Here is an 11,721-nt window from a genome sequence, read left to right as displayed (position 1 = left end):
CGGTCCCATGTCCACATGTGAGGCTTGTGCTCAGACACACATGCACCATGATAAAAAAAAACTGCTCAGTATTCTGGTTCAAAGACAACTTGTATTTATTATTTCATTACACTAAGTTGGGAAATTTGCTTTCTGTTTTTACCTCATGCTGGTTCCAGTGGAGCAGTGGGCTCCCAGATTCTGATGCCCAGGAAGCAGTTGGGGGGTTAAGGGCCTTCCTCAGGGGCCCATTGTTGTCCATGTTCCTAGCCAGTCCAGGGTCTTGAACCTGGGTCCTCCGGATCCTAACCCACCTCTGTAGCCACCGTTCACATTTTGACATAATCAGACTGAGACAACACCGAACACATGACAGGTTTGGCTGCTGAGGTGTTTGATGATGTGGTATACCTACCTACCACTGTTGTTAGCTTTTCTTTCAATAAATTGTTGCAGAAGAAGGATTTACAACTGTATGTTTCTGCTTAATCATACAATGGTTACCCTGCATTAATGATAAGTGGAGCATGAACTTTATCCATGAATTTTACTCTAAAGTTGAATGTACCTAAATTTATAAGCACAATAAAAGGTTAATTTCACTGTATCTGACTGAGTTTGTTTACTTGGAGCTTTTAGATTATTACGCATTTATCATTTATGAGCGTTTAACAAGTTCCAGGTGTGATAAGGAGGATATGTTTGTTCAGCCTTTGTGTTCTCTGTGTGCATCGCTATAAACTCTAATGGGAGGAGCATCTACAGTCATAATCCTCCCTTGGCTTTTAAATGATACGGAATAGCACAAGACTTGATAAATGTTTGCCTTATCATGCACCATATCTGCCTTAAACAAATAGACCGGAGGATTTATAGTGGCAGAGGTTCACTTCGGTACAGAGACAAATGGCTCTCTAGCTGGCTGTGAGGAAGGTAAACATCTAGTCTGGATGCTCTCAACAGATCCAGAATACAGTACACAAGCTGTGTATTACCACATATGTAGATTGTACGATCAATTTTAACCTCGAGCTAGCCTCATGACACAGAATGGCAACTCCCACCATGTGGCTATCAGCTAATCAGCTTGTGCACAGGTCCAGTCACTGGAAAAGTCAGCTAGTTAAATATTAACCGAAGTCAGCATTTTAGAGCTGATAAATAAAGTCCACATCCAACAGATCATGTTCAACTGTAGTTTTATTTTATTAAAAAGACCAGGGTGCAAATATGAAATTAAAAAAAATAAAGACAAGCATATCATTTTTAAGCATTTAATACAAACTTAACAATATAAACTATTTCAGTCCCTCTTAACATGTAAGACACTGACTCAAAATACTTTGTTATACCGTATTTTTTTCTTTGTCAAGTATTGCACAATGTAGGTACAAAATTAATATTCATACGATTACATTTTTGTCCATAGTATAGCAAAATCTTTAACCTCTTAACAGAAAATACAATTCATCTTTCAGAAAAAGCAACTATTCCTACATTTGAATTCCACCACTAAGGTATACTCTGTACATAATCTTCAGAATATTTGATGTTTTTTTTTCTTTTTTCCTTTCAAAGATGGATTTATTTAACAATTATCTTTAAAAAAAGAAAAATAAGGAAAAGCTGCTGCAGCCATCACAGATCACTGGAGTAGTAAAAAGATATAAATGCAACACCATGTCATAGAAACAATATATACTCTGATATCTTACAAACTCTGTACTAAATTAAATTATACAATTAGAAAAAGACCAAGTAACCCCACTTAGTAGTGCCAATTCATAAAAATCAGCCTTGTCTTACCACCTGTAAAATACTGTAAGAGGCCAAAACTTGAAGCTTGTTTTTTTTTTTTCCTTTTACATTTTTTGGGAGTAGTTTCTTAAAGTAAAAAAAGAAAAAAAAATGTGCTTGGTTGGCAAAAAAGGAAAAAGAAAAAACAATGATGCATGTTGAATTATAGTTACCAAGCTTGGATGTGTTTGTACAACAAGCTTTTAGTAGAAACAAACTCAAGGGGGCGCAGTAAAAACACCCTTGGGCACATGCGCTTCACTGATTAAACGCTAAATCCTCCAGTCCAGTTTCTAAGTGTGCGTTTTTTGTTGTTTTTCCTTCTCTTTGAGCCACCGTCATTCATAAATAGCATGTTGGTAAGTTTAGTTAGCCATGACTGGCTGGAATTGCTGGTTAGAATACTGCATGTTGCTCAGACTGAAGTTGAGACCTTCCATAAGGGACTTGTCGTTGAGGCTTCCGTAGGCTGCAAACATGTCAAAGGCATTGTTGTACTGCAGTGGGCCGAGCCCCAGGGAGCCCTCCCCGGGGAACACGGCTCCAGGGCTGGACTGACCCTGGAGGCTGGGAAACACAAACTCCTTGGCGTTGGGGGACAGAGCAGAGGCCTTCTGCTGCTGCTGCTGCTGGCCCAGGCCCAGCCCGTACAGTGAGTGCATGGATGTGGACATGGCTTTCTGCTTCAGTAGAGTGTTGACATTCAGACCCAGGTTATTGGTTGGGGAGGTGCGGGCCACCTTGCTGTTGCTGCTGCTGCTGTTGTTGTTGTTGCCGTTGTTACCGCGGCCGTTGCTCTTCATCTTAGTGGAGCCAAATTTAGTGGCAGCGAAGGTGGCAGTAGTGAAGGTTAACGGCTGGGTGGAGCGTGGCATGAACGATGGGCTCACAGCAGCAGACTGCCCAAAAGGAGGGGAGGGGGAACTGGACTCAGAAGAAGCCCCGACAGGGTCGCTGATTGGCATGAAGACCTGGGCCTCAGGATTAAAGCTGTTCTTGATCTCCTTGTCCAGCTCTGACCCGTTTTCATTGTTATCATCCACATACAACACCTTGACTGGTCCCTTCTCCCCAATCTGGTAGGAAACCTCAAAAGGGTCAATCCACACACTAAGGTCCTGAGGGAGATTATTCCGGACATCTTCGATGTCCAGCCCGCTCTCTTTGGCTGCCTGCTCCACCACAGGATCCACCTTCTCCCCTACATGGATGCACCTGAACCCCGACCCTTTGTACGGCTTATCCGGATACCAGTGGCCTTCATACTTTTTCTTCAGCTGCCTCTCAAGCTCTTCGCCAAAGATATTCACACGTCGTCTGGGGAGTTTGTTGTACAAATAGGAAATAATAAAGTTGAGTGCTACTTGGATTTCAAGCTGCATAGCTGCTTCAGTGACAATGGGGTTCCTTCTACCTTCAGAGTTGCTTTTTCTTAGCATAAAAAAAAAGAAAAAAAAAACTCCACAGGAAGCAGTTGTTGCACTTCTTCACAAAATAAATATCCTCCCTGCAGAGTTGGGTTCAAGATCTGAAATGAAATAGAAAAGAGGCAAGGAAATATTAAAATGTGACCAAACAAACTGATTAATGTTACTTAATCTCAATTAAGGACAAAATTCACTCTGCAGAGCTGCATCTAGGCTGTACAACATCAACAGCTATAAATAAACACAGGCCACTGACTCAGATGGTGTCAGCAGTGCGTGTTCCCCAGCGGTCTAGTGTGACAGATAAACGCTCCCATGGCTGACCTCTGAGAGGGCGGTGGATCTAATGGCAGGTGTCAATAGTCAGAGATTTACGACTGCCTCACACTGGCACACGGACATGTTTAGACGAAACTCCTCGCTCGTGCATCGCAGTGAAAAACTGAGTTCATTAACCGAACCAAGCAGGTTGTTCTAGTGCTTTCCTGTGCTACAGTAGCCTGAGCGTCACGTACGAGCTCGCGACGAGAATTGCAATTACATAATCACCATTCAAAGTCTGACCACGACCGTGAAGAGAGTCGCTTTATTTCGCGACGACACTGTCAGAGAAAAACATCCATAACGACCACCATTCTCTGTGCTTCCATTTGCTTTGCAAATTAATGAAGGGTGGGAGCAGAAACGTAGCAAGCTAGCCATCTAGACGCCATACTATTAATGTTTAGCTCGAACGGCAGCTTATTAGTGTTTCTCCTGATTACAGTGTGAATAAATAATATATACGCAAACGGTTAGCCAACTGTATGTTTGCTTAATTGACTGTCAACGGCTAAAGTATAAGCAAGACAAATGTATTTATTCGAGCTGACAACCACCTTAGTCGGACCGAGCTATGTAGCATTTTAAATAACTCGTTGGTTACAGACTTAATATTTGAAAGTGTGGCTTGTTTTTCTATAGTATCCCAGATTAAAATTATTTTTACAGAAATTAAAGGAAACAATGTACAACTGTTTCCGCTTGTCGACGCTATATTAGTATTTACTTACAAAGAAATGCGCAGCAGGTCGTTCTAGATCCGCCACAGTCTGCTCCAGGAAATGTTAAGCTCGTACAGCTCCTAGTGTCACTTTCTAAAGGACATGGAAAATGTTGAGCCGACTATATGGCTGATCCAGGCGATTTCGCGTCAGTGAGGTATGATGAATCCGACGTTCAGGTTTCCAAACTTACTCCCCACAGCCTGGGAGTTTTTACAACTCTGCCCTTTAAAACTTGGGTTGGTTTGTTTTTATAGTAGTCCTCCGCCACGGACACCGAAGAGGTGGTGATGCGGCTCGCAGAGGTCAACACCCAGAAACGCTCTCCTATTGGCTAGGTACTGCTTCGTCATCAGCTGCCACCACAACTCAAGCTGTGATTGAACAATTTTGTGCTCAATCAAAGTTAGGTTTCTATTTACGGTAGTGGTTTGCCTTTCATGTGTTTTGGACTACTTTATCGGTCAAGGTTTTAGATAGAAATATGCTTTGAAAGCTTTAGGACAAAGCAAACCCTTAGATGTTTCTGAAAAGAGTCTGAAACCATTATGGATATGTGGGAGCGAGCTGACATGTCTCTTTTTATGTGGTTTGTGTGTACATATATGCATGGCAAAAACTGAACCAATACAATGTTGTAATTATAATCCTTAGCAACCTGCTTAGCAATTCTACATGTCAGCTAGTGACAAGCCTGAAAAGAAACAATATATGACTCCACACTTTCCTCTACAGGGTTAAACAGAGCTACATATCCTCTGTTGCGGAAGGATACGCTTGTCAGTGGTTGTGTTCCTTGCTCCTGCCAATGACATTTTAATGTTCCGTGTACCAGCTGTAGCTGTGTGTCTAAACCTTTCCTAACAGCATTTTCTCACTGACAGTAGTGGATGCTTTTATGATGCAGCACAATTTTCATCTTTCTCTAAACAACCAATATCTTATAAATGTCATCAATGCAAATCTCATGTTATTTACATGTGATTTAATGTATTTTAAGGTCCCTGTCTGTTAAAAATAAATTGGATCTGCACTGCTTTTCTGGTGCCTGCATATTAATTATTTGTTTTGAGCATTTTTGCAGTGCCGAAGTAAAAGCTCTCTCCTGTCAGGCCCAAGGTGTTTGATGGCACAGCCTGTTCTCTTACCTAACATGGACTTCCCAAAGCCTTTGTTTGCACAATAAAAACAAAGTCACATGAATTATACAGTTGTGAAGGAGGGGGCAGAGCAGGAGAGGAGGGGTAGTGAAGGCAGACTGTCCTTCAGAAGGAGGTGGAGAGCTGAGACAAGTATCTCCTATCAACGTCATATGCCGTGTCTTTGAATACTAGCTGTGATCTGATGTATAGGAAAGCTTCCGGCTACTCACACAGAATCTCTGGAGGGAACAGCAGAGGAGTCAGTATAATTTCACAAGTGTACATGACTGAACTCAATCAATAATAATTCATTTAGATGGTGTGTTTTAAGACTTTGGTTCCTCAATACAAACTAATTGCAGATATGATAAACTGTATACATTCAAATTCCATTTCTCTGCCCAGTTACAAATGAACATAAACATCCAAACAGCTATGGACAGCTTGCCAGTGATAATAGGAAAACAGAGGCAGTTTTATACAGTCATTACTTTATATACTGACAGGGTCACTTGAGCAAAATGTAAAGACAGGAGGGATTTTGCACAGCTAAAATTCATAGTGGCCAATGGCACTTAGAGTCATTTAAAATAGTCTATACATTAAAGGTGCAGCATGTGACAAAATCTAAGGTCAGTGACAGAAAAAAAATTAAAATATCATTTAAAAATTGTGTTTCTATTTGAATGCTACTAAAATAACTGTTACATACATATTACATACTACATACATGGCAGCTGCCATATTTGTGCTCCATTTTTTCTACGGAGTCTCTGAATGGACAAACAACTCTGTCTGTGAAGTAAGAACCTCTGAGCTTTGTAACTTCAGTATCAGCTTTGTTTGATAAGTGCTAGGTTAAGTAAGACCTTAAAGGGACCATAAAAGAAGACAGTACACGCGTATGCAATGCTGAAATAGTTACCTGTAGCACAGAAATCACTGCACCTGAGGCCTATAATTCTCCGTTACCTGGGTTGACTTACCCAGGCATTCACAATCCTGATAAGCAGTACTACAAAGCTGGTTATCAACTCAGTAATTCAAGCCAGGGTTTTCCAGTCTTGATCAGTGTGTGCTCACATAAAAGGGGTGGAGTTCACAGCATCTGACCAATCACAGACATGGAAAACCCTGCAGCGTACCCTACTTTACCATGGAGGAGCAGACAATTATTTTTTAAAAATATGAAGAATCCAAACACATCATTCAGGCTAAAATCAACACTGTTGCTGCATCAAAAGCCAGGAAGGAATGCTGGAAGAAAACTGCAGACTCTGTTATTTCAGATGCAACGCCTAGTAGAGCTGAACAGACCTGGGTACAAAACAAGAATAAGGACAAAACCATACTTCAAAGCAGTCAGTGATAAGGCTTTATTTATTCACACTGTCTCTGTTGAATGGATGAAATCAACAGCATTTATTTGATATTATTTGCAGCCCATCTGATGAAATTTGTACCTTTCATGAAGGCTGCGTCTATCCCTAAAAACTCTCTCCTAAGCGTTCCTCTCACGATCCGCCACCAACGTGGATAGGATGTTCTAAGGGGGAGGCCATTTTTCAAGAGAACTGACTGGTTAGGAGATGGTGCTTTTATGCTTGTGGATCTCTTATCCAGAACATAACCTGCTCCAGAGCACATTGTACGTTGTGCAGAAGTTACCATGCCGAGTTACCCCGGTAACAAGTTAACCAGCATAGTAGGACAGAAAAACCCAGATTAACCCCAAAGTCTCGATAAGCGAAAACCCAACTTCGTAGTACAGGCTTCTGAGACCACTCGATCCACTCACAGATGAAAATATGTTTCTTAATTGCAAGTAAAATTAATGACAGACAAAACAGAAACCCCAATCTAAAGAGAAATCAATCTAAAACTGTTTTATCACATTAACCATATGAGAGAGAGGAAAAAAGAAAGTAATAATAAAAACTAAAGGGGAGGGGCAGTGGTGTGCTTACAATCATGATGGGCAGAATAAATAATCAATTTGTGTTATTTATCATGTAATTAAATATATCATATATTAGTTTATAAGACTTGTCATATATACATAATACAATCATATAATATATGATGTGATTATAACAATTCCTCTCATAACAATAACCATATTGTGGTTATTGTTATAAGAGGAATCATCTCTGGTTTTGGCAAAATAATGAAGGCCAGTTTTAATTTCTTTTACCTCATTAAAGATGAAAACATGTTATGAGTATGAAAGAACTTTGACCACTGACAGCCACCGTCCATTCACAGCAGTTCTTGGTATTTGAAGTAATTTCTATGCCAGTCTTTACCACTGAATGTCAGTACTTCTCACACACTCTACCTTTAAATAACAGCTAAATCGATGCTCACTGTTGCAAATTTATGACCAATTGCTTATTTTTTATTTAATTTCCTTATATTTTATTAATTTATTTACTATTATCTATGTGTATTTTTATAATTATTTATTGTTATCGATTTATTTGATATTAAATTATATTTTATGTTATTCCAGTCTTTTTCTTTTTAAAAATCATTTTTCCTGTTTTTATTTTGCTTTTCTGTTATTTTGTTTTTATATAGTTACGGGGTTAACCCATACAGTATATATTCTGCATTTCATTCTGATTTAGCAAAATTAAAAAATATCCTAGCTCTATAGTACTTTAAAATGCATTCCTGTCATAGCCAGAGGGCTGCAGGATGCTGGAAGCACAATGGAGAGTTTTTCCAGTCTCCAGATTGAGTCTCAGCAGGGGTGAGAGATGAGTCCCCCCACCTATGAGGAGCTTGTGTGATGGATGACCCAGGCACAAACTAAACACACCATGGGGGCCTTGGAGACACACCAAGGCCACCCGAGCAGAACAGGCTTTTCTTTTTCCACTCAAAGCACAGGAAATGTGCAACTATTACTATTACTAGTACAAATATTGTGTCACCTTTCACTTTGCACCAGGCTGCATTGTTTCAGCGAGGTTTACGCCTCATCATCTCTGCAAGAAATTCCAAGCAGGTTCATTGTTATTAAGCTGTGCATACTCACTAAGTATCTGTTAGTTTTGGAGGCGGATAGGTGGAATAACAGTCCCACACCATGCTTAACAATGACTTATTTGTTTTTCTCCTCCAGAATGTGGATCTGTTGCATGGTGGACGTTTCCTCCTGCTGTTGTGAGTCTGTCTGGGATCTGGAGGAAAATACAGCTAATGAAGTGAGATGCTTAAGCATGACTCATGCAAAATGTTTCTGTAAAGTCAGTTCAGATTGGCATTTTTCACCTCTCTCTTCACAAAGCTTTGAAATCCTTTTCTCTCTTCTCTGGCTTTGTAGCTTCACAGAAGCTCAAAAATTCCCAGATGTGATCCAAGGATTTTAATACTTACGCAGGATGAAATTAAATTCAACATCAAACAACATGCACTTCCCTTTGCTTCCTTTTCAAGAAATCCTGATTTATAGAAACTATTTTTTGGCACATTAAATTAATTGAATTGCCACAAAAGCTCTGCTCATGTGAACATGCCGTGCTGTACTCATTTCTTTTGGTTATTAGACTAACAGAGAACTCTGGTGTAGTTATTATACCTGTTTCTTTGCGCTGGACTTCAAAGCCCAAATGATGTTCAGAAAGATGATTTCACTCTCTCACGTCCCACATGTGCACCTCCTTGGTATGATAAGTCCAGAATCTTAATTTGAAAGGAAAAAGCCTCTCTTTTATTACTCTTTTTATCTCCAGGTAATGGCAGCTCAGGTGGTTCTTTTTAAGCTGACCGTGTCTTTCATTCGAAGATGAACAACTGTAATTTACACAAACACTTAAGTAAATAGGCTCCTATGACAAGCTACCGACACTCATCTTTCCTGCAATTCTTTAATAAACCTCTTGCCCTTTTGAAGACAGATTCACTTAATCTTCTTTTTCCTTGTACCAGTGTTTTTTGACCTCTGGCAAAGTGCAGCACCATAAATCTGATAAATCCCCATTCTGAATTTCTATTTAGCAATAGTGTTGTCGTTAGCCTAGTTTTGGTCCAGTAGCAGGCAGCTGTCTTTATGGAAGATCAGAAATGCAGTGTATAAATAAATAAATACTTTCTCAAATATATCTTCAAATACAAAAATGAATAATTATGCGATTTATTATTTAGTTTATTTATTTCTACTATGTATGTTCTATCAGGACTGGTCATGCGCTGAATGGTGGTGTGTTTACAAATTTAGGTTTTATTTGTAAGTTACACAAGCCTCATTTAAACCCTGACATGTGAAGTAGAGAGAAATTGTATATTGTTATATAAACATTGTATCCATCCGTCCTTCCATCCTTCCGTCCTTCCGTCCATCCATCCATCCATCCATCCATCCATCCAATCCATCCATCCATCCACTTATCCAAAGTTGGGTCCCAGGTGCAGCAGCTTAAAGGTACAGTGTGTAAGAATTGTAAAGTTACACATAGAAATTACTTCAAGCACAGCTGCAAATAGATGGTGGCCATCAGTGGCCAAAATTCTTCCAGCCATAAACATGTTTTCATGTGTGAGTGGATCCAGTGGTCTCAGGCTCAATGATGACTGTACTACAGGTAACTACTTCAGCACTGTACTGTCTTCTTCTGGTCCTTTTAAAGGATTGCTTATTCCAAACACTGCGCTAGCACTTATCAAACAAGCAGATATTAAATTTTAAAAGCTCAGAGGTTCTTACTTCACATGTAGAGTGATTTGTCCATTCAGAGACACCGCAGAAGAAATGGTGATAAAAAATATGGCAGCTGTCATGTATGTGGACCTGTGGCAAGTAGATATAAATGGCTCATCCTAAGAGAATAAAACCATAACATTTATTTTAGTAAAATTGTTTGATAACATTAAAAAAACATTTTTAATTATTTGTTACATTTTTGTGCCATTGATCTTTGATTTTGTTGAGCAGAGAAGTCCAGATTTCCCTTTGCTCTGCCACTTCTTTCAGCTCCTCCAGAGGAATCCAGAGATAATCCTGAGATGAGACGTAGTCTCTTCAATATGTTGTGGGTCTTCCTCTGAGCCTCGTCCCGGTGGGATGTGGGAGACACCCAGGAGACATCCTGACCAAATGACCAAGCCACTTTAGCTGGCTCTTCTTGATATGATGGATCACTGGCTCTACTTTGAGCCCCTCAGAGCTTCCTACCCTATCTCTCAGGGAAAGCCCAAACATCCCACAGAGGAATTTCCGCTTCACCCTTTTCCAGCTGAGGACCATGGTCTTGGATTTGGAGGTGCTTATCTTCATTGCAGCCACTTCACGCATAGCTGCGAACTACTCCAATGTGTGATGGAGATTTTGGCCCAATTAAATAAATAGGACTCCACCATCTGCAAAATCCAGAGACCCAGTCCTGAGTCTACTAAGCTGGAGCCACTTAAAATTGACCATATGTAGAATTTCTTTCATTATAACACTGAAACATTGAAAACCTGCAGGACTACAGCCTTAGTGGAACTGAATTGAATAGTTATACCCTATAGATGGTGGGATCTTCAAAGTCTTCACAGTTATGTTGAGGAAATTTTTCTGAAATTGTTCCACAATTTTTAGACACAGTTTGATGAAGATTGGTGAACCTTTGTCTAGTTTTGCATACGAGAGGCTCTGCCTCTCTGAAATGCTCCTTTTATGCCCAGTCATGTTACAATATGACCCATTGGCAAATAACCAAATTAGTTGTCAAAGGCTCCATAATTCAAGTTCAATTTATTGTAGTCAAATTTAATCAAATTAATTTTATTTGCATTTATATAATGCACGTTATAAAAAGTTGTCTAGCTAAAGAAACCAGTGGATTGCCTTGAATCTTTACTTCCAATTGGGCCCTATTCTGAATATGCACAGGATGATGGGACCTACAGAAAATTTCAGATTAATAGATTGCAAAGACATATTAGTACAATTGTAATTAAGTGCCAAGATCGCTTGAATTGTCCAAGTGTAATCTTACTGTCAGTGCAGCTGTAACAGTCCTCTGTAGAAAAGTTCCCTTCAACAGGTGAGTGTAAACAATGTTTTTGTACATATCCTGCATGGCATTTACTGGAAAAATAAATATGATCTTGCGTGGAACACTAGTTTTACTTCCTTGTTACTCAAATGCAGTTTTACCCATAGAAAAGAGCTTATCAGCTTTGTAGTGACAGAGATCTAAGGTTACACTTCACACTGAAGTTTACAGCTTCATGCAAACATGTACGAGTACTATTTTATTCATTGTCTGAAATGAAAGAAGTCATGGTCTGCAAATGTTCCACTGTGATAATAAAAGCATTCTCAAAGTTACTGATCTGCAT

At 39.6% G+C, this 11,721-nt stretch overlaps 1 protein-coding gene across 1 annotated transcript; it reads right to left on the bottom strand.

The window, feature by feature from the left end:
- Window positions 1–1,161: 1,161 nt before the first annotated feature.
- On the bottom strand, window positions 1,162–4,484 carry tob1b (transducer of ERBB2, 1b). The gene is made up of 2 exons (XM_041974118.1): window positions 4,256–4,484; window positions 1,162–3,304 (listed from the first exon to the last, which is right to left on the bottom strand). The coding sequence occupies exon 2, from the start codon at window positions 3,213–3,215 to the stop codon at window positions 2,142–2,144; it is 1,074 nt and encodes a 357-aa protein (XP_041830052.1). The 5' UTR covers window positions 3,216–3,304; window positions 4,256–4,484; the 3' UTR covers window positions 1,162–2,141.
- Between the last annotated feature and the right edge of the window lie 7,237 nt (window positions 4,485–11,721).

This window comes from Melanotaenia boesemani, chromosome 21 (genome assembly GCF_017639745.1).
Source record: "Melanotaenia boesemani isolate fMelBoe1 chromosome 21, fMelBoe1.pri, whole genome shotgun sequence".
NCBI lineage: Eukaryota > Metazoa > Chordata > Actinopteri > Atheriniformes > Melanotaeniidae > Melanotaenia > Melanotaenia boesemani.
Note: the sequence above shows the minus strand (reverse complement) of the source record. Positions and strands in the feature narration are given on the sequence as shown.

What these genes read in the sequence shown, in the direction of transcription:
- tob1b (XM_041974118.1), bottom strand. Translation starts at nt 3,215, where the DNA reads ATGCTAAGAAAAAGCAACTCTGAAGGTAGAAGGAACCCCATTGTCACT.